The following is a 24,146-nucleotide window of genomic DNA, read 5'->3' as shown; positions in this document are numbered from 1 at the left end:
CAATCAGAGGGAGAGTCAAGGCCAAGAGTCGTTACACATGTTTAATGTAGCGGACGGTTATTTCCAGCTGACGTTAAAATGAGTTACTGCACGTAAATGTGTCGTATTTCTACATGAATTCAGTAGTTGCCTTAAACTCAGCCAACATATTGACCGTGTCCCTTAGGTATTTATATTTTAGTCAGTAATAAAAATAATAAAACCCCAGGTTTGGTTTCGCCGGCTTTCACGTAGGGAGCTGCCCCAACCCGTGATTGGAGGACGGCATGCCACGTGTCTTTACTATGCCACACGAGCACATTTGATTACCTGACAGGTTGCTCTGTAGGGCGGTTGAGGAGAAATCTCTCAAAGGTATGTATTTAGTTTTTGTCTCTAAAGATTGCAGCTCCTTAGATGCTCGTGCTCGTGTTTTGTTAGTTTCTTGCTGCCTGCAGAAGTGTTGTAACTCGAGTTATGAGTTGCATCACTCTGACCTCCGACTGACATGTTTTAACTCTTTTCACAGCAGTTTGGTCGCCAGACTTAACACAAGACTAACCACTCTGTCCCCATATCGAGTTTATGTCTTTGTCAGATGATCTGCATGTAGAATTCAACACATGTTATGCACGTGTAAGCTTCAAACTGCTGAGATCGTTCTGTTTACTGATTAGGTATTAGCTAGTTATCCAGATGTATTCAAATGCTGGCTGTGCTCTTGCCTGCAGATCCAGTTTCTCAAGACTAATTGTCATGCAGCATGTACTAAAGCCCTGATTATTAACTCTACCTTCCCCTGCATCTAATAGGCTGCAGCTCACTGTTGTTCTCATGATCGATTGCTCTTCTTATTCATTCCTCAATTAATCGTTTGCTTTATAACATGTCTTTGTTTGTATATTCTTATTGATATGTCTTGGTATGTAGGGTCACGTTGACTTTTGGCTTATGTTCAGTCAGTGTTCCCCATAAGGTTCTGCAGGCCTTCACCCTACTTCACCCTAGCTGCAGAAACAACCCAGTTCCAGCCATATTGAGCCTTCAAAGAGCACTGATATACGCCTCTCCTCATTTGCCCTTCATTTACAAAAGCTTAAACCACACAAGGCAGGTTTCTGTTGTGAGATTTCAGTGAATACCTACAGTTAATTACTGCTAATATACTGGTGAAGACGCACAGTGGGATGTTTGGATAGTTTGAGCTGAAGTCAGCAGGTTTTGTTTCCTCTGGTTGTGTATTAGGAAGCACAATGCTACAGCTGCAAAAACCCAAAATGACAACCCATGGAACCATTTACCAGGAGGTGGTCAATGATTTATAGGGGAAGTTTCTAGCTTTAGGTAGAAACAAGAGTTTGTGTTTGTTCTGGGTTTGTGTTTTGGGAGGGGGCTAAAGCCGGCCAGACCTGCCAAGGTTCAATACCAACATGAGTACTTTAGGGCTGCAACTAACAATTTTTTTTATTGTTTAATCCACTGATTGCTTTCTCAATTCATCATTCAGTCAAATGTCAAATAAGTGGCAAAGACTCCTGTAATATCTCAGAGCCCAAAGTGACATCTACAGAATGCTTGTTTTGACCAACCAACACTCCAAAACCCAACAATATTTCATTGACTATCATATAAGACAAAGAAAAGCAGCAAATCCTCACATTTGAGAAGCTGAAACCAGCAAATGGTTGGCATTTTTAATAATAATAATAATAATAATAATTTTTATTTGTAACGCACTTTATATTTAAGCAAATCTCAAAGTGCTACATAGAAATGCATGCAAATACATGAAGTAGAAAAAAGCATTAAAACTAAAAGAAACAACAAATATGAAATGTACCTGAAATGATTAATTGATTATCTAAAAAGTCGGCAGTTGATAATTTTTCCGATCAACTAAGCGTTGAAGCTTTGTACACACATGTCTTTGGGAAACCCTGTGGGAATGGGAGTTGGGGTAATATAGTCTGGCCCACTGGGCTAAAAAAATGTTAATGTTACGTCAGCTCAAACCAGGTCTGTCTGGGTTGACAACAAACGCAAAGCAGGTTGTGATAAACGGATAAGAGACATGCATGTAATGAATTCATTAACTATGAATCAATATGTTTTACTGTAGTTACAGCCCGGTCAGTCACCTGTACTTTTCTGATTATCATTTATTTATTTTCAACAGCAAATTTACATAATTATATTATGATTGTCCTCTTTTTCTGCAGGTTTCGACTGCATCTGCTGAGTAACCTTCTGCAGAGTAAGCAGAGGTTGTCCACAGACTTGAACTTTTTAATGCATTGAGCTGGGACTGCTTTTTTAACAACCACAATGGCTTTGAGCTCATTCGACATCGATGCGCCACGATGGGATCAGTCTACGTTTATGGGCCGACTGAAACACTTCTTCAACATCACAGACTGGCGAACGGCGCTCTTACCTGACTCACGCTTGGATGAGGCCAAAGCTTTAGTGGAAAGCTGCAGGTAAGAAGATGCATGTGAACTGTCACACAGAGAATAATTGTTGATAGTATAACAATTCTCAGGCACATATTGTATCGTAACTCAGCAGTTTGAGCGAAAACACAACCTGAAACGTTATATATTTCGGGCCTTTGCAATAATCTGTGACATTAAAGTCAATATCTTTGTTTATGTTTATATTATGAACTGTATCTTAATTTTTTCGGGTAACAATTTGTTTGTTATTGGTGTGAAAACACAGAAATATTGACTGACTTCTTAATCCTATACAGATTTTTAAAGATTAAATTAGTTTTAATCAAGGTAATATATCGGACAGAAGTGTAGATATAGTATACATAATGTGAGATCTATTTTCTGGGTGGATTTTCCCTTTTTAATATTTGGCTCATACCCTGGGGTCTGCATTTTAACTGCCATCTGCAAGTTTCAACATGAAAAATGCAAGAACGTCTCTGCATGTAGTTGATGGTATGAAAATGTGTTGGTGTGTTTTTGGCCCTCTGTAGGGCAGGATCCATCCCTCCCGGCACCACAGAGGAGCAGCTCCACTATGCTAAGAAGCTGTACGACTCGGCCTTCCACCCAGACACCGGAGACCGCATGAACCTTATTGGCCGCATGTCCTTCCAGGTCCCTGGAGGCATGGCCATCACCGGCTGCATGCTGCAGTTCTACAGGTACCGAAGATCAAACGGGACGAGCTGCATTCTACCACATTCTACAGTTTCACAGTGGAAGCTTTAGACGTTTCATAACTGTGTGTTTTCTAGGACAGTTCCTGCTGTGGTGTTCTGGCAGTGGGTGAATCAGTCCTTCAACGCTCTTGTCAACTACACAAACCGTAACGCTGCCTCCCCCATCACTCCCAAGTAAGAATTTCCTGTAAGCTTTCAGTGGATGTGGACTGTTTTAAAGGATCTATAATCCTGCTGTGTAGTGTCTCTGATATCACTTTACTGCAATGCAGCCTTTAAAACCAGGAAAAGACAACACTTATGCCATATTACGATATCCCAAATCTAAGACGATATCTAGTTTCATATCACGATATCGATATAATATATATATATATATATATATATTGCCCAGCTCTAACAACAATTGCAGAAGTAGTCGTCGTCAATGAAAATCTTAGGCCTCAGGCACCTCCAACAGTTCTCATTAAATAACCAAAAACTCAAACCACACAAGTAATAGCAAGTGCAAGTTAAGATATAGGGCTAAAATATAAACAAGTACAATATAATTGAAGTAATATCATTATATTATAAATACATTTGTGTAGACAGTATTAAGACTAAATGTAAAAAAGAATGTGGTAGTGAATATATGCATAATGAGAAGTGAATAAATAAATAAATATATATATATATATATATATATATATATACACATACACACACACACACACACACACACACACACACACACACACAGAGGTGACCAGACACAGACGTCATTACGTAACTGATGGCAATTTAACATGTTGGTCTCATGTCACTTTTACGTAATTCACAACGGTAATCATGCTTGGTCGGAGATAATTACATTTCCACAACTTTTCCAACAAGTCTGAATTCAATGCTATCCCTGTACCGTAAAGGTAACAGCAACACAGAGGAGGATTAAAAGCACATATTGTTTACCACAAAGAAAATCCAATCAGTTTATTAAACCACATAATACAGTTAATGAGCTGATTTTCAAGTTGTTGAGGAGATTCTTCTCATATCCGATCAGTGTACAAACATATTTTGAACCTTTCATGTTGGGTGGGGGGGAGGAGGAAATAATAAAACCCTCACAACCACGATAATAATCAGACCAGCACTCCCTCTGTATTTTCTGCAGGAATGTAACTGTTAAAAGTCATCCTGACATTCAATGCTTGTGCCCTGTGATGAAATTGATCGTATTAGTGGATTCACTGTGAGAAGAGGGGTCACACGTCATTATTTGTTAAGGCTTCAGTGCTAAATAGTCACTAGTGCAGACTGTGAGATAACAAAAACACTCTTCTTCCTTTTATATCATTAAACTTTTCAACTCGCTGCTGTTCTCCAGCATTGACACCGCTCCCTTAGGCACCAGGTGCCGTGACATTTATGTAACAGACACCTGCTGTATTTTCTAAATGACAAAAAGCCATCACTTTAACAGATGGATAAAGCCAGCTATGTTACATATTCCATGTCTAAAAAAAGACTTTCATTGTCTCTTTCAGGCAGATTGGAGTTGCCTACGTCACAGCAACCAGCACAGCATTAGCAACAGCAGTCGGCCTTAACCTCTATACAAAGGTACGTTTCTTACAGACAGACATTTATTCGTACGACACTGACTGTTTACAGTTCCTGCACAAGGTTGGCTTTATTGTGCTTAATTTGTCCCCAAACTTATCTGGATAACTTGAAACAATGAATCAGTCAGATGTGTTGCCTGCCTCGTGTTAGCAACGGGAGTGCACTTCTAAAACAAGACATGATCTTAACCAAAACAATTGTGAATATTGACCAATAAAGTTCATTCTGTAAAAATATGCAAATATTAAATTTGACATGTTGTAATCAAGTTGATATATCCTTCATTATGCAAAGTGACATCGGTTTCTGCAGAGACGGCGTGTGTTCTCCTCTGCATCTGCACATAGTTAGTCTAAAAACGGATTTCTTTTGAAGGTTATTGTCATCAAGCATTCCCATAACAGCTCTCCCCTTGTGGAACACCTCTGCTTTAACGCCATCTTCTGGCAACTTTGAACAGCTTAGGAAACTTCTGGAGCCCTCCTGAATTTTGGCCAAAATGGGAGTGATTTCTTTTTTGATTTTTTTAAATGCTTTTACTACTAGTCCTAATAGTGGGACCAAAATGCATCACTCTAGAGAAGTTTTGGCTTGTTAGGAGTTCTTTTCTACTCTTAGACGCTTCATAAATACTGTATGGGCCTAGAGCACAGCATAAGAAAAAAAGTGATAAAACACAGACAGTCACACACAAGCAGATGAGGGTGAAAGCTCTGGGAAAATAAGAGAGATCTCTTGAAAGAGTCGTCACTTCATGTCCTTATCTCTCTGATTTCAATGTTTATGTACTAAAGCTGGCCATCATAAAGTAAAATTTTTCTTTTTTTGTCTTGACTTTCTCCTGCAGAAAGCTCCTCCTCTCGTGGCTCGCTGGGTCCCCTTTGCAGCAGTGGCAGCAGCCAACTGTGTTAACATTCCTATGATGAGGCAACAGTAAGTCCTGCTGTGTTACTGCTTCAACTCCCAAAAAAACATGCACATGGATGCATTGGGTTGTATTGTGCAGATTTTTAATTGGCGGGGTGGGCTGAAATCAAAGTGCCTTTCTTGGATCAGATATTCTGAGAAGCTCAAATCACAGAGCTCTGTTACATTTTCTGTGTTAGACCCTGAAACGTCTTCCTGAGTAGATCTATGTCAACACGTGTTTTAGAGCTGTAATCATGTTTATGGAGGCCACATTTTATTATAAAATTTAAAAAGTCATTATAGGGTTGTTTTTTTTTGGTCCACACTGAAATTTCTCAACAACTATTGGATAGCATCCGGACTGGAAACATTACCTGTAGGCCCGGGACAGGAGGGCTCTGCAGCGGGCGATTAATACCACCCAGAACATCATTGGTACCCATCTACCGAGCATCAGTGATGTCGTTGAGGTGAGGTGTCTGTGCAGAGCCCAAAGGATGCTAAAAGACAACACCCACCCCAACAACAGCCTGTTCACCCTGCTGCCATCTGGCAAGCGATACAGAAGTATCCGCTGTCGTACCATCAGACTACAGAGCAGCTTTTTTCCTCAGGCTGTAAGACTCCTCAACTCACCCTCCGTACTCCGCTGTTTATGTTCTTGTTCAGGGTTTCGGCGGGGTCTTAAAAAGTAAAATTTAAAATGTTAGGCCTTAAAAAGTCTTACATTCTCTGAAGTATTGTGTTCTAGGTCTTAAATAATTTTAAACAGGTCTTTATTTTCCTACATCCATACAACGCTACCTCTACCTCTCATTTTTTACCTCATAATTTTGCTGTATTACAACTACAAATGAGACCAACATGCAACTTACAATGCAGCCAATCCGCTTTCGTGTGATTGGCGCGAGTCTCTTTTGAATTGTACCACAGCAACGTGACATCATGACTTCGCGTAAACATACACGCCACTTTCTAAAGTGGTGTGTTATCTGTACGCATTGTGAGCTATCCGCGTGTATGTCTATGCCGTATAGTGGCGTATGTATGACACGCCAATTCGTAGGCCATTTTGGCGTGTTATCAAGACGCAGACATAACCGCTTTTCGGATAGTTGGGTTTAGGAAGACAATAACGGGGTTGGGTTTAGGAAAAGAAGAAAGCGACGGTTGGGTTTAGGAAACATGACACGCGGGACACGATCCCCGGTCTGCTGGGTGAAAGTCCTGTATTGTTTGACCCATCCACCACCCCAACCAACCTCCCTATGCGGATTTTCGGGCTTTCATACTACTTGCTATGCCCTAAATTGACACGCAATCGCAAGGTAATGTAAGTCAATGGAGGCCAAATGGCATTGAGAAACACTCTAAAAAGCAATTATGCGTCTTGATAACACGCCAAAAAGGCATACGAATTGGCGTGTTATACATATGGCACTTATTGAGATCAGTCTGACCACAGACTTAAAACTGATTTTATTCTTCAGCTATGGGGAAGTGAGCGATACTGAATTTAGGGCTTAGTTGATGTTGTGATAAAGGTCTGAAATATAATTCATAATGGTCTAAAAAAGGTCTTAGGGCGCCTGGGTAGCTCACCTGGTAGAGCGCGCGCCCATATAAAGGGGCTTAGTCCTCGATGCAGTGGCCGCGGGTTCAACTCTGACCTGCAGGTTTAAAGGTCTAAAATGACTTGGTGAAACCTGTAGTTGTTCTTGTTTAGAATAAAGGGACTACATCTTGGATGTGCAACCCCAAGATGTAGAATGACAATAAGTTGACCACGAACCTTGAATAGTTTGCCATGGTTCCCAGGGGATAAATCCTATTGTCTCTGGTGATTCTATGACGTTTCCTGTAGTGCCACCAAAACTTGCTATATTAATGGTGTCGTGTTGATAGCCATAACACATCTCTGAAAGCACCTTTAGTCTTGCTTAAATGTTGTCATTATACATTTACTGCAGCACTTCGCCTTGTTTATGTTTTACTAATGGAAAAGACTAAATTACTTTAATTTAGTCTTTTCTGTTGAACATCACTCTTTTAGTTTTGTTTTACACACTGCACCACGTAACAGATTGTTTACAACCAGCATGCATTGCAGCAGGTGGTGGGTGATTTTGTTTTTACTTCACCTTCATTTTGTTTCTCTTGTTTTTCAGGGAAATTCTTAATGGTATTGCTGTCACGGATGAAAATGGCAACAAACTGGGCCATTCTAAGGTCTGCACTCTGGACACACTTTAAAGACACTTTATGATTAGTTAATTTGAAAATAAACGTACAATAGCTTACCTTTACTATTCAAAAAGTGTCTTCAAATCTTCTTTCATGTCTCTCTGTAGAAAGCAGCCGTAAAAGGCATCATTCAGGTGGTCATCTCTCGGATCACCATGGCTGCACCAGGAATGAGTATGCACAAAAAAGTTCAACCCTAGAAATATATTATGTTGAATTCTTGAAGTTATCCTCTCCCTCTCTTAACCTCTTTTCTTCTCCTCTGTCAGTCATCCTCCCCATCATCATGCAGAGGATGGAAAAATACAAGTTCATGCAGGTTAGACCTTCATTACCATCATCACCAACCTGCTAAGGTGTGCGTCTGTCGTCAAACTCTTTCTGTCTTTTCACAGAGAATCACGTATCTCCACGGACCAATTCAAGTGATGATGGTGGGAGTGTTGTAAGTACAGAGGGTTTACAGGTTTTAATGTACTCAGGACTGTTTTTATTATGGCAAAAAAAGTAACTTTTGTTTTCTATTTTTTAAAGTTTGGTCTTCATGGTGCCTGCTGCCTGCTCCCTGTTCCCTCAGAGATGGTAACAAAGTTGTTTCTGTACTTTCACCTGCTGACACATGTAGCTTATAGATATAGTACTCCAGTGATTTATCATTGCACTTTTGTAACATTGTCGAACTTAGGATGGAAAGTTAAAATGATCAAAACTGTTGCAGCAGAACCAGAGATGTCATCTGTTTTTGTTCCACATATTATTATTATTATTATTATTATTATTATTATTATTATTATTATTATTATTATTATTATTATTAATAATATTATTATTATTATTAGTACCAACAATGCAACTGGACCACTGACAGTCTTCTTAATATGTACTGACAATAATGTATTTTCTATGAAGCGTTGTAGAAACTGTACTTTGCCATACTATGTTGCAAATACTTACTTACTTTATTTATCCATCCATCCATGTCACAGCAGCAGTACACAAACAAAGAAACAAAGAATAGTGCAAAAACAAAAGTATGCCCTTTTTAAGCTTAGGAATACAGGCGTGCAAATGAATGTAATTATACTTGCATTACTCAAGTTAAGGAAGTGTAATAATAAAGTCTAATAACTTACTTTCCTAAATATATAAGTAGATTTAGTTACTTTTTTTTATTGAAACAGTTCTCCCCAACTCATGTTCTCATTAGTGATGTTTCTGACAATTTGTTTAGTCAGAAGTGTTCTGCATTAGCTTGTTTAATCAAACATTTTCTTTTTTCTCTCTCTTTCCATTTTGTCCACATATCCCTCCCTCTTCCTAAAATCTCCCTCTGTCTGTCTACGTCAGCTCTATGGCCGTGTCGAAGCTGGAGCCCGAGCTGAGAGACGTCATCGTTTCTCAATATGGAGACGCTGTACAACGTGTCTACTTCAACAAAGGCCTCTGAGGCTGAGAGGGCTGATTAGCATTATCTGTTCGCCACACAAGCCTGAATACATGTGTTTATGTAATAGTGTTCATTTTCGAATTGTTAGTCATGATGAAATGCTTGTTTCCCTACATCATCAAAACGTTGCTCATCGGTGGGATGATTTTGATCAATCATGTCACTATTTCTTTGTATCTGTTTCTCTTTTTTTGGTTCAAAATATGTCTGTTTTCTTACATTAAACAGATACAAGGGGCACTGTGTACTCCTGTTGAGAAACCTAATGATCTCCTCTCAGGAACAGCGCATTACTTTGTCAGATTAAAGCTCTGTTAGTTTGTCCTTCATGGTGTGACTCGTCAGTATTTTCATTGGCTGTTTGTTTGTGTCTCAATGCCTTTTAAATGGTGTCATGCTCCTTCTGTTGGCCAAGCTTCCTTACAATCTGTGCCTTCGATAAAATGGGAGGAGCTGGATTTTTTTTTTTTTTTTTTTAAACCAAAATTGGCTTTACTTCAAAAGCAGAAAAATACTACAATGCACGGATTTAAACTTCTAAAACGGCCATTCAGTGTGTGTTTCTGTGTGTATGGAAGTTTTGTGTGATAAAAGTGGAGGATACCGCCCTCTTCTGCCAGAACGGAGGTAGATGTACGACTTGTTTGCATGATTTATCTAAAAGTTTGCCAGTCGGATCATGTCGCTGTGTTAACTCTGGTGACTGGTGCCACGATCCTCAGTGTAGGCTGGAATAAAATCACAGAAATATTTGAAATATAGTGCCCTGCAGTGTTTTGTGTGTCATCTCAGTGACACACTGGACACTGGTGGTAGAAGTACTCAGATCCCTTACTTAATTAAAAATACCAGTACCACAGTGTACAATTATTTTAAGTAGAAGTTATCTATTTAAAATCTTTCGTAGAAATACAAAAGTATTATTGGCAAAATGTATTTAAAATATAAGTAGGCCTACTTATGCAGTAAAATGGGCACTGTGACCGATATATATGACATTATCAGATACCGAAGCATCACTATTTTATATACAGTTAGGTAGTTCAGTCTAGTTGTTTCCAACCTAGAGGTTGGGCCCATCCAAAGGGTCACCAGATAAATCTGAGGGGTTGAGGATTAATGGGAGACAAAAGAGGAAACCGAAAACAAAAAGGTTGCACTTCACAAATGTATTAATTTCTTTAGAATTTCCTATAATCTGTGTTTTTATTATGACATTTTAGATAATTTTGACCTCTTTGGGCCTCTGGCAGTTATTTAAATCAAACCATGTGAGAAGTTTAGTGGGAAAATCTTTGGTGGAACTGCTATCTCAAAATTCATGGACACCTCTTTTTGTAAGGAGTCACAAGCCAAACATGTTGGGAACCACTGGCTTAATCTTTAATAAAGGGTTGTATTTTATAAGCTTTATGGAAAAAATGAATAAGCTGTAAAGTAACCAGTAACTCCAGCTGTCCAATAAATGTAGTGCAGTAAAGTACAATATTACCCTCTGAAATGTAGTGGTGTACTCAATTGAAATGCTACCTCAAAATTGTACTAAAGTAAACATTCAACCACTGCAGACAGACTGAAGAAACTCAGCATCTTCAGGGACGGATTTATGTGCAGTAATTTTCATTAAATGTCTTCCTGTTTCAATACACATATGAACTATAAACTGTTAGTTCAAATTACATATTTTAATTTCATGGCTATTGTTTATAAATGCTAAAATCTGGGGATGGGGTTAAATTATTTTTTATAAATATAACTGTAACATGAGATCTAGCTACAAATATCTCAGAGACCTTTTTGAAGCAGCAACGGCTCCGGTTGATCCAGCCGGAGCAGGCAGCGCCCCCTGCCGGTTCAGCCGGTACTGCCGGGAGGAGGAGCCGCACGGGCTGCTTTATAAAACCGCCTTGATCCTAGAAACGGAAACACTCCCTAAAGACAGACAGCTGCTGACACCATCCAAGACATCTCCGGGAGCCACCGAGCACACAGTGAAACCTTACCTTTACACCGGAGCTGAGCGAGCAGACCGCCCGGTGCTGTTAATCAGGTTTCTGTCGGTTAAAACAATAAAATAAAAAGCGGAGGGAGACGCTGCTGCCTGCCGCTGGATCTACACTGCGACGCATCTGCGCAGCACACAGCAACGAAGAGGCTGAAAAAACGTCGCATCAGTGTTTATGAAAATGCCGTTTTCCATTAACGGCATCCTTTGCACGCTCGCGCTGCTGGTCCTGTGGCGGGCGGAGGAGCTCGCGGAAGCGTGCAGCTGCGCTCCGGTACATCCGCAACAGGCGTTCTGCAACGCCGATGTAGGTGAGTACAGCACCAGGGACTGTTGTTGTTGTTGTTGTTGTTTACCTAGCCCATGTTGCACCAGGCTCCTGCGCAGATACCGGAAGCTACAGCGGCGGGTTTCAGCCCCTTTGCCCGCCTCCTGTGCGCGCCGAGTATGCTCTGCTTCTGGAAACCGCTGGAAAGCCTGAAGGTGGAGGGTCCTCAAGGCCATGGTCAGACAGTTTGCGTTGCATCCAGATTGCACACTTGCGCACAAACACACGCAGATCCCATTGTCATATTTGGCCATGTTGACAACCATACACCTCTAAAATACCAAAGTAGCCATTTGGGAAGCACAGGAAGAAAAAAAAAAGTTGTTTAGGTGTCATGGAGGCATGTTATGAAGGGGGACACACACCCACAAACACACACAAGCTCATTTTAAAATAAAGTCCCCTTATCATTAATTTTACACCACCATAAGAAGTTAAAAGTGCACCTGTTAAAATGATAATTAACTTTATGGTAATTATTTATTTTGATTTTGTTGTAATATATCAGTATACGAAACCCACAATAAGGAGACTATATTGTTGTAGGGGTGTAAGTGCACTGTGTTTGTGCAAGTCAGTGTAATACACAGGAAGGAGTCTGGGACCATCACTGTACATAATGTCTTAGGTCTGGAGCAGAGTGTGGCTTCACTCCTCAGCTGCTCTGGGACAAAGCTGCGTCGCCTGGCTTTTGCAGGGCAACGTGGCACAAGAGAGGCAAAAGAGACAAGGAGGGAAAGAGCAGAGAGGAGGACAAGGGATGGAGAATGTGAAGAGAATTTGTTTTGGGGGTGGGGGGTTGAATCTAAACCACAGAATATGTCACACCACAAGCTTTCTTCTTCTTCTTCTTCTTCTTCTTCTTTTTATTTCCATTCCTGCCCTTTTTCTTCCTGTGAGGGGTGGTGCTGGGAGGAATTACAGGAATGTTGCTGGGATTTTCCCAACTTTGCTCCGGTGTAACGCAGGGACACACACACACACACACACACACACACACACACACACACACTCTGGCTACATATGACATCTGGCTGTCAGTTCAGGGTGTGTTTTAGAAGGAAAAAACAATAAAAGTCACAGTCCAAGTTAAACTATGAATGGTATTCTTGAGAATGAGAAACTTTAAGGAGGCACTACTTTGGCATTTCTTCCTTCCTTTGACTTATTCACACACGCCTATACACACTTCCACATGCATGGGTGTGTGTCTGTGGATAAGATGTGTAACTGTGTATTTTCATATTGCAAAATGACATCTCTATTTTCAGGTGTGACTCAATCTCTCACCTACAGGACTTAGAGACTGTCTAACAGCAGAGGTGTATTTGTGTTTGGTGTGCTCATGTTGTTTTTTTAAGTGTATGAGTCAATATAGCTTTTGTCAGAGGAGGGAGGAGGATGCACACAAAATGTGCAATGGTCAATGTCATTGTCCGACGATGGTTTTTAGAGTGAGCATGAGGATGAAACTCTGGTTTTGGCGAATCTAAAAACCCCAATCTGCTGGGAGAAACACCCAGATCAGATACTGCACAGGCAGGACTGTAGATGGAGGAGATGGAGGTCAAATGGGTTTTGCAGGCTTGCAAAGAGCAGATAATCAGAATAGAGTTGGTTGTCTGGTTGCCCAGAATGTACACGTAGGCAACAACAAAGTGACTTTGTCAACAGCTATGTGGTCTGACAATTTGATATTTATTGTGGTGACATTGGATCCCATTCGTTGCGTGTTCACACAACACAGTGTGTGTGTGTGTGTGTGTGTGTGTGTGTGTGTGTGTGTGTGTGTGTGTGTGTGTGTGTGTGTGTGTGTGTGTGTCATGCTAAATTATGCTCTAGGTTTAAGACCACAAGCCATTGAAATTTAGCAGTGTCATGCACCTAGTGAGTGTGATATACAATCACACTCACTCACACACATGTGCAGACACAAACATCCTCTTTTCATATAAATCTGTTGCCCACAAAGGGGAACTTCCCCAGCTGCCCTGCCCAGTCAGAACTTTGTGCAAGACCAGAGTCCCCCTTCTGTTTACAGGAGTGGACATGGAGCAACACATTCACACTGACTGTGCATGTCTCATTTCATAGAAATATTTTCTTCATGAAATGTACTTAACATGCACCGTAAGTTGCTGTGTTGAAATACATTTTAGAGTAGATTAAATTGTGTTTACATATACATTCTTTTACAACCCCATATGTTGTACAGTTAAGCAATACAGTTAATTAGTAGAGACAAGAGGGAAAATAAATTCACTGGAAATTAAAGGTGCACTAATGGACATTTCAGCTCATTGTTTTGGTTTTCTGGCTTACATTTTGGTTCAGTCTCACCGCTCTCAATCCACATTGTTTCCAGCAGCAGCAGGCAGCTGTTGTCAGTGAAAAAGCTCAAAAGATCCTAACAAACAGCAGACAGACACAGTTCGAGACTAGCTGGGGAACATAGAGGAGCATTTAGCAGCTAAAGAGAGATCTTTCCCTCAGGAGTTGGTATAGACCTAAGAGCTAAAAGAGAGTAAATATTGGACTTCCATTTATCATGTAACCTGAAACATGACTCCAAATGAATGATAATGTTGCTCCATATCTGCTAGATGTAAATAAACAACTGTTTGCCATCTCAACATAAAAGGATGTTTCCATGTTCCACTGCCCACAAGTGGCCAAAAAAATATATAATCTAATATAATGAATGCTGCTTTAAATAGTGTAGTGCTAAATCCATTGGCTGATCAAAAAGGCCAGTTTTTCAAATGTGAGAATTTGCTGCTTTTATTTATATATATATATATATATATATATATATATATATATATATATATATATATATATATATATATATATATATATATATATATATATATATATATGAGAGAGAGAGATCCCTTAGTACATTTTTATTTAGTATCTTTTGTTGTCCATATTATTCATGTGGATTTGTTATTTTAACATCCTGTTATGATGTATGTGTATGTTGTGTGTGATGTCTGTAAGCTACTGGGACCTTGAATTTCCCCTTGGGGATCAATAAAGTATCTATCTATCTACCATGTGATTGCAGTAGACATACAATAAAAAAAAAATTAAATTAATTATTATTTTTCTTTTTTAAATATGAATCGATTTTGAATCGGTAGAGCTTGAATCGCAATTCGAATATGAATCAAATTTTTTTTGCACACCCCTACTATTCGATGATATAATCCTGTTGATGCGTTGATCTGACTGGATCTGCTGTCATCATGAAGACCTTTTCAAAGGAAACCAGAGCTATCGTCTTTCATGCACAGGTCTTCACACAGATGTTGTCAGAGGTCATCAAGTCGGCTGAACTGTGTTTGAGGGCGGTTCTTCTCTGGTCAAATGACAGGTTAAACAGAAGGCCCACATACGTCTGGAGCTCGAAAAAACCACATCAGGAATGTGGAGGATGATTCGGTGGTCACTGTATGAGTATGAAAAAAAAAAAAAGAAATGGATTGTCATGATTGAATGCGGGGGATGTGGTGCGTGTGTGTGTGTGTTTTCATACAGGGGTTGCATGGAAAACATTGCGTAGTGCAACTGATACTCACGTAAAAGTCATTAAAATATCGTCCTGTTCAGAGGGGGGGTAGAAATGTGGGTCAGTTGGTGGTTTATGGAGGGGGCTCCTGGCTGCTGATTGACTGCTGATGATCCGATGACTTTAGGATCAATCTGCGGTGAAGCTTAGTAGTCGTGCTATTTTAGCATCACGCTGTGTAGTCTGCCGCCTCTGCAACACGCTGTTTAGACTGCACAGGATGATCCGTCTGGCTTTATTGCAGGGGCGATACTGAGAAGTAAACATGTCTGCAACACCAAGGTAGACAGATAAGCTCCCATAATAGCAATGCATTGTGAACAACAGGGTAATTTCCCCTCAGTATTGTGACCTGCTGCTGATTCTCTGCTCATTAGTTTGTGGCTCAGAATGAGGTCAGGAAATGAGAGCGGAAAAACTGAGAGGAATGCAGGAGAGAGTGCCAGCCAGGTATACTGGTGTGTGTGTGTGTGTGTGTGTGTGTGTGTGTGTGTGTGTGTGTGTGTGTGTGTGTGTGTGTGTGTGTGTGTGTGTGTGTGTGTGTGTGTGTGTGTGTGTGTGTGTGTGTGTGTGTGTGTGTGTGTGTGTGTGTGTGTGTACGTACGTACTCTGGCTGCTGCTATGCATATTTGCATAAACATCAGGAAATAAAATGCAGAAGTTTGCTTGTGAGGAACCAGGATTGGTTTCTCTGAAGCACTGATAAATGACTTTATAAAGCCAGTTATCAGTGCTGATAGTCAGCTCCATTGCATCCTGTAATTGTTAATCTCAGAGTCAACAAACTCTTATCAAATCTTTTATCTCGGTGGGCAGTGAGACAAGCATTAAATACAACATTGACATATCATCACCTCTTGAGGTTGATGATACAAACCGGCAATGTAAGACCAATATTCAGGGCCGAAAAACAAAGTGTTTATAGTTGTTCTGAAAGTCAAAGGCGGAGTGGAAAGCCAGCCACCATACACCTCCAATAGATTCAAGTAAGACTTTAGTTTCAATACTGCATTCAGATTGAATAGAATTCAGGCTTTTCTGCAGTGTTTTATAGTGGAGGCATGAATATTTTGGTGTTTTGGTTTGTTCGTGGACAAATCAAGCCAATTGAAAATGTAACCTTCCACTCTGGGACAACGTGTCAGAGTTTTCACCTTTCTGACATTTTATAGACTTGATAATTGATAGCAGTTGTCGTAGTAATGTGCAGAAAAGCATGCATCGTGAACAAGGAGGGGAGAATGAAAAAGGGAAGAGGAAGGAGCAGAAGAGGAGACGTTATTAACTGTGGGAGCCATGAACCCCCATATTTGTGTCTGCTCCAAGCCATAAACTGAACCCAAGGGTGTAAGAACAACAGCAGTCGTGTGTGTGTGTGTGTGTGTGTGTGTGTGTGTGTGTGTGTGTGTGTGTGTACCCATGTGTACGTGTCCTCTGTTCCTGCTTATTTTATGTTTTTTTTTTTTTCTCTCTCTATTGCTCATATTTTCCATTCTGAATAAATGCCCGAAGCATAGCTGAAGCTTGATGTAGTCAGTTAGGCCATTAAATAAACACACACACACGTCGAGAAACATGCCTTTGGCCCACTCTCTCTCTCTCTGCATATCAGCTTTCAAGTTGTACTCTTATATTCCTTAATTCTGCTCCTTTGACAGTTTCCTGGTCATGTTTGGAAGCAGGAAGCTTTGTGCTGCAGGCCAAGTCAGTTTATGTGTCTGGCCCTCATGCAGTGTTGGACCAAATGGGAACCCTTCCTGTGTTTTCATTGACTGGGCATGAGACATGAGACTTCAGGCAGCTGTGGAGGTTGTGTCGGTTGTTGTCAGTCTGACCTTTTGTTAGACCGGGATGTGGTGAACAAGAATCTTGCTGTCATTTTCCAAGCAAAAATGCCAAATATTCTCTGGTGTCAGATTCTACAATGTGAGAATTTGCTGCTTTTTCATAATTGTAAACTGAATATCTCTGTTAGTCAAGACAAAACAAGACATTTAAAGACGTCACCTTGGGATTTTTGAAATTGTGATGGGCATTTTTTAAATATTATCTAATATTTTTATACCAAAACAGTGAATTGATTTATCTGGAAAATACTCATTGTGAACACCTTGTTCACATATCTGGTTGCGTGCAGCAGCTTTTGCATCCTTTTTTATTGACAAAGGTTTTGTCTTTTTTGCATCTACTTTCTGTCTTTTGATGATGGGATCATGTATCGCTGTGGTCCTCTGTGTCCTCAACAGTGATTCGAGCAAAGGTGGTGGGAGAGAGAGAGGTGGATTCTGGGAATGATGTCTATGGGAATCCCATCAAGAGGATCCAGTATGAGGTCAAACAGATCAAGGTAAGAATACACTGATCAAATTTGAATCCATAACTTGATAGAATATCCACCAGATGCCTCCCAGTATTTTGATGCTCAGACTTTGACTCTTTCATTCTGACCTTTGACCGGCTCGCTGCGCTTTTGTTCCAGATGTTCAAGGGGCCTAACCAGGACATCGAGGCTGTCTTCACGGCTCCTGTGTCCGCTGTCTGTGGCGTTACCCTGGATGTCAACGGCAAGAAGGAGTACTTGATCTCAGGTGAGATTTTATGTCTGCTTTGTTTCTGGAGAGATTTCTCCAACCCATACACAAACAGAAATGTAAAAATGACATGTTGTGGAAATATTTCTCAACTTGACATTGTTACTCTTCAGTTTTTTGTACGGATTAAACAAACAAGAAATAACGTGTTAATTAGTGAGCTTTAGAGGTGGTGATAGGCAGATTATGTTAACTTTGGACAGAACCAGGCTAGTTGTTTCCCCCTGTTTACAGTCTTCATGCTAAGCTAAGATAAGCTAAGCTAACCATCTCCTGGTTGTAGCTCCATAGCGTACAGTGAGAGCGACATCAATATTCTCATCTAACTTCTGGCAAGACGGTGAATAACCGTATTTTCCAAAATGTTGAACAGTTACTTTAGGCATACACTATGTTTAGTGAGATTTTGTCAGTTACTTTATTGGATATTGCCATTAAATTTGAACAACAGTAAGTCATTTATCTAAAAAAATACCAAATATGTGTTTATTTGCTCCAGAATTTCTCTGTTTTATATATTTGTAAATAGTAAAGTAAAGTATAATAATAATAATAATAATAATAATAATAATAATAATAATAATAATAAAAATAAACTTTGATTTCTGGTAACTTCTAATGGGCAATTATTATACTATATTATATATATTATTATACTTATACTAAGATGGAAACGTACAAAAGAATAAAGAAAGACAAAAATAAATAATAAAAAGACAAACAGACAGATAATCAGATATCAACCTCCCAGAGTAAACAGCCGGGCAGACAAACATGGGATTGGATAAAGACTAGCAGGCCATTTTGTGTGTTGAAGGAGGAACTGTTTATGTTATTATGGGTAATGATACGCTGCAGACTAAACCTTGGGGAGACTGGGAGTGACCTTGTCTGTCGTGCTACAGCTTGAGCTCCTGAGAGTTGTAAATGTACATACTGTATATCTCGTTCACCCTGCTCGAGGTGATGATGACCATGAGATGAAAATAAAATATTTCACTCTGCAAGATACCAGCCTGATGGGAGCTGGATATACTGTGACTCAGTGACTGTCCATGTCCTTGTATTCACATTTACTTTCACAGATAAGGCTGCAAAAAATGTTTTGCTTTTGCGAGTTTAAAGCAAAAGCCGTAATTCAGTTTATTCACTTTCTTGCAGAGAGTGGTATGAGTAGATTGCTTCCACTCTCATGTCTGTTCGCTAAATATGAAGTTACAGCCAGGAGACGTTAGCTTAGCTTAGCATAAAAACTGAAAACAGGATAGAAAAAAACGCTAGCATGACTCTGTCCGAAGGCAACAAAATCCACCTACCATCACCTTTAAAGCTCACTTATTAACACATTGTATTGCGTTTGTTTAATTCGTTTAACACCAAAGTGTAAAAATGTCAATTGTACTGTTTTATGGGGAGTTTAGTGCCCGACTAGTTACTGTGACTGTCCCAAGAAATAGTCCAGCACATAACCCCCATAAAAGTTGTTTAAACACCTCGGTTTTGTTCACATTTAAAATAAATAAATAATTAGAGACCTTTTTAAAGGTGCTGTTAGGTGTTACCTAGCTGTTCCCCCTGCCTTTAGTTTTTATGCTTAGCTTAGCTAAGCTAACTAGCTGCTGGCTGGAGACTTATATTCAACATACAGATGAGAGTGGTATCAATCTTTTCATTTAACTCTCCACCTGAGAGTGAATAAGCATATTTCCCAAAAATATACCTTTCATGTTTTGTATGCTGAATCTGGGTGGTATTGTGACTAAAAGCAGCCGAATGAGACATAGTGCAGTGAGTAGAGGAGACATAGAGGATCATGATGTCATTCATGCTCTGGTTTCCCCATCGCAGACAGAGATGCACCCGCAAACACTCGGCCCTAATTACAGAGAGTTGTAAGAGGAGGAACTGCTGAAGCCAGCGTTTCCTCTCTCTCAGACTGCAGGACTTGAGCAGTGGGAAAGGCAGTTAACTTTCTGCAGACCGGAGCATCTTTTAAAACGATTCATCCTTTCTTTAGTTTAAAGGGTTAACCGTTGGAAGAGTTCCAGTGAAACGTGAGTCAGTCCCATCTGCGAGGACATGCTGTAAAGACTTCAACATGTTGAGAGTTGCTCTGACAGACAGATAGCGGTGAAGTGAGGAGGATGCAGCCTGAGCAGATCTGTAAACTCAAGTTGAAATATCTTCTTGTTTTGACTGGTGCCACTCATGCGTGAAACATAAGCAGCAGCTTTTTCACACAGAGGACAAGTGGTCTGTGTTGATGCCTGCAAGCACCCGTCTGAAAAGTAACAGATTTGATCAGTTTTACCTGTGAATCTGTTGTCTGACGCTCATAGTTTGACCTTTTGTCTAATATGAGCATTTATATTGATGCATCTGCAGCTGCATTCATCAAGTGTTGTTGTGTCTGAATTTCCTGTCATTGTGAAGCTTTTATCGCTGTCTCGTTCTTTTGCAGGCAAGGCCGAGGCCGACGGGCGCATGCATGTGACCCTGTGTGATTACATCATGCCCTGGGACTCCTTGAGCAACACCCAGAAGAAGGGCCTTAGCCAACGCTACGAGATGGGCTGTGAATGCAAGGTAAGGCAGGAAAGGATTGTCTGTGTATGTATGGTTTATCTGATTTGAATTAGTTGACAGAAAATCAAGTTTGATATTTTTTTGTTTCAGCTTCCCATATGAGAGTATTTGCATTTTTTTTGTTCCGGTTTTCTGTTTTTTTTAGGGATTAAACAAACAAAATATAACATATTAATCAGTGAGCGTTTTTGGGTATTTTTACCGAAATTCGGTTATAAGATATAATACATTATAAGATAAGTTTAAAAAAAAAAAAGGCTACTGACCTTGTCCTGTTGTCTACTGATCCCAAGACAAGAAATTCGGAAATAAGTAGATGAATAGAGAAAGTAAAAAATAAATACAAAAAGACAAATAAAAAAAACTAAAATAAGAACAGAAGTACAAATAGAAACTAATACAAGAGTAATTAAAGACAAAATTAGAAGGCAAAAGTGACAGTGATGTGATCAGCAAGTCTATTGTATGTAAACGGCAAATAATATGTAATATGAAAAAGTAATGATGCTAAGTGTTTGCCTGGATATTAATATAGAAATATAATAGGAATATAATATGGTATATACTGTAATAAAACGGTATTATAAGTTATCGTTGTTTCAAATAATACCATAACTTGACTTTACATGACTCCGCAGTTTGTGCAAACAGTATAGGGAAATTGTTCTGTGTGTCTCTGCAGATTGTGCGCTGTCCCTCTCTGCCCTGTGAGATCTCTGCTCCTGAGGAGTGTCTGTGGACAGACATGATGATCGAGAAGCAGGTGCACGGACGCCAGGCCAGCCACTACGCCTGCGTCAAGAGGGCGGACGGCTCCTGCTCCTGGTACCGCGGCGTTGCATCGCCCAAGAAGGAGTTCCTGGACGCCGATGACCCTTAATCACGTGGCTCGCCTGACTGCCCACTGCACAGCCTGGCTGGAAAATAAATGTTAAACGATTCCATTGAAATTTAAGATAACAACATCAGGCAATGTGATTTTAAAAAGGCAAAGCTAATGTGACTAACATTACCTGCTGGTCCGAAAACAACCTTCAGCCTCTCTTTGTATTTGTTGTCCGTAAGCATTTCAGTTAGACAAAGCAACACGAGGCCGCTTTCAACCTCAGCATTGCTCCAATTTAACTGAAGAGGCTCGGAGGTTGTTCTCAGACTCAGGTTGTTCTCTGTAAAAACAAACCTAGCATCATGAGACATAGACTGGTCAAGTGATGATGTAACTTCCTCCTGAGGCTGGCGTCAGGAGGATATAAATTCTCGGTGAGACAGAGCACTTCCTGCCCCGCAAAGCGCTTTAACAGCTCTGCTCTCCAACTTCACAATTCAATCCTGATCTACGGACGATCCTTCATTACCCATTGTGTTTCTACTTTTATTACCTCATTCTCCATTTTATTCCAAAGCCAAATTCCAAGTTGCCTTTTTTTAAATGATTGTCTCGCTCTCTCCGAACACTATTAGTTACTGCTTCCCTCATCTTCTCTGCTGGGAGCCGTTTGGCCACCGGTGACGTCGGACACCCACTGCATGCTTAACTGTTTTGTTTAAAAAGAACATGAGTCATCTTGGCTGATCTTTCCTGGTTTGATTAGGTGAAAAATCTTTTCTTGTGGAGATTTCAACTGAAGCCTGTGGTTGTCACAGGCCTCACTGGACCAGTCTATGCTGTGTAAAGATGAGCGCTCTAAATTTAAACCTGCTCATGAGGTAAAACACCACCTCACCGCCCCACAGTCCAATCAGAAATATCCAAAATGTCTCTTTCTCATCTCGTCTTCATCCCTCTCCCTTGTTATTCCCACTATGTAGCTGTACAGTACCTATGCATATACTTTTGTTGTTACTTGATGATTATTATTTTACTGCTTTAGAACTAGATTTGCACTTTTTGAGGATGAGTTCCAGTAAAGACAAGAGCCTGAACACTCTGATGTGACAGTGATTATAGTTCGCCGAGACCGACAGATCCACCTCAGGTGCAGATTTCTCCTATTTTGAGTGCTTTTGGTGATCCATATTCACAAACTTATTCTCGCTATCTTTGTCATAACAGATAAAATAGTACTTGCAATCAAAGAAAAACAAAAAAAGTGGCGTGTGAGAGGTTCAGATATAAGGGATCTTTTTCCAGATTTTATGTGTGAAAGACAAAAACAAAAGCTTTGTTGGGTGTTATTTCAGTGTCTTTGTATTACCTGTTGATTGTAAATGCCAACAGCAGTTTCAGGACTTGCCAATATATTCTCGCAGACGGTTCATTTCATGAGTAATAAGGTCTTTACATGCTTAATTTTAGCTTTTGACTCGTCTTTCCTGCTCCTTCTAGTTATTAATGAAAGCTTCATCGCTGTCATAGAAAGCAAGTTACTCAATTGAAGTTTACAGTGCTGTTTTACACACCTCAAACTACATTAACAAAAAATATATATATGATGGAGTATTAGAGGCATAATTTAAAAGTAAACTCTTTCCATTTTCCATTACTTTGTATTTTTTCAGTGTTATTATACCTGTCATGATTTTTGTGTGTTTTCGCTGTCTTTGTCTACAATGTCTTTAGCTGTAGTGTTGAGGTGAGAAGGTCCTCTTGCGCTGGAGTAACGTGAGAGTGAGAGAGATGAATCCTTTTTGGAGAGGTGTAGAGAAATGAGAAATGGGTACCTTGTGTGAATAGAGGACTGTGCATGTGTTTGATGCTTTGTGTAAGTCCGGGCGAAGGACAAAATATTCAGTATTATCAAATAAAAACCACATGTTTGAAAAAAAATAAATAAACACTGCCTTTGTGTCTTTTTGGGCATTTGCTGATATGGTTTCAGTGACGTGATGCAGGCTAAAAGTATGGAGGCCCAAAGTGTTCAAAAATGAGTAAATTAAAAACAGTAATACATTATGAAGCAAACCTTTGCTTTATGCTAAATGTTGATGTTGGCACAACCTTACCATTTCAATCATGATAAAAGAAAGTCCATTTGTCATTCAAGGCAAACAGTGCAGAGACGGTTATGTAATTGGCTGTACACATAACTGGCTCCGTCCTGTTTATTATGATTGACAAAGAGGACATGATGAAATAAAATAGTCACTTGGGCAATGGTGTGTTGAAATGAAAACAGACACGTTCAAGTAAAAACTGCTGGAATTAAATTACGAGACCAATCTGGTTTACCGCCATGCTACATGTAGCAACTTTGTGAGGCCATTCTTTGGCACAGTGGTGCTTTGAGCTAAATGCATAATACATCATTAGCATGCTAACACACTCACAAAAACAATGCTAACATTGATTTTTAGCAGGTATAATGTTTACCTTGTTCACCATCTTAATTTAGCATGTTAGCATGCTAACCTTAGCTAATTAGCACTAAACACAGCTGCGGCAATGTATCTGATGCATGGATGCTAGAGGAAAGGTTAAAGATCACCAAAGTTATTGTAGTATTGAATGTCTAAACCAAATTGCATGGCAATACATCCAATATTTAAGATATTTCAAAGTGGTGGACAGGCTAAAAATGACCACTGTTTCATCATGTTATTCATGATTTTATATTTCATAATGTCTTATTTATTGACTTTTAATCTGTAGAAGCACTGAAACAGTTTCTATAATGAGTTGCTTTTTATTTGTGCCTATTCCATTAAATTCTAGATTTAACCTCAAAGCATTTATAATGTTGGTGTTTTTAGCAGTCAA

The 24,146-nt window shown here is 39.8% G+C and overlaps 2 protein-coding genes across 2 annotated transcripts; both read left to right on the top strand.

Moving 5' to 3' along the window:
* Positions 1-20: 20 nt before the first annotated feature.
* On the top strand, positions 21-9,699 carry sfxn2 (sideroflexin 2). The gene is made up of 12 exons (XM_031314844.2): positions 21-354; positions 2,199-2,459; positions 2,969-3,139; positions 3,233-3,331; positions 4,687-4,762; positions 5,613-5,698; positions 7,843-7,903; positions 8,026-8,092; positions 8,188-8,237; positions 8,314-8,363; positions 8,453-8,500; positions 9,266-9,699. The coding sequence occupies exons 2-12, from the start codon at positions 2,305-2,307 to the stop codon at positions 9,363-9,365; spliced, it is 963 nt and encodes a 320-aa protein (XP_031170704.1). The 5' UTR covers positions 21-354; positions 2,199-2,304; the 3' UTR covers positions 9,366-9,699.
* Positions 9,700-11,273: 1,574 nt separating this feature from the next.
* Positions 11,274-23,216, top strand: timp2a (TIMP metallopeptidase inhibitor 2a). Its single transcript, XM_031314845.2, has 5 exons — positions 11,274-11,681; positions 17,519-17,619; positions 17,752-17,860; positions 20,325-20,449; positions 21,132-23,216. The coding sequence occupies exons 1-5, from the start codon at positions 11,546-11,548 to the stop codon at positions 21,327-21,329; spliced, it is 669 nt and encodes a 222-aa protein (XP_031170705.1). The 5' UTR covers positions 11,274-11,545; the 3' UTR covers positions 21,330-23,216.
* The last annotated feature ends 930 nt before the right edge of the window (positions 23,217-24,146 follow it).

The sequence above is a fragment of the Sander lucioperca genome, chromosome 22 (assembly GCF_008315115.2).
Source record: "Sander lucioperca isolate FBNREF2018 chromosome 22, SLUC_FBN_1.2, whole genome shotgun sequence".
NCBI classification, from domain to species: domain Eukaryota; kingdom Metazoa; phylum Chordata; class Actinopteri; order Perciformes; family Percidae; genus Sander; species Sander lucioperca.
The sequence above is the reverse complement of the archived record's forward strand: the minus strand, read 5'-3'. Positions and strand labels throughout refer to the sequence as shown.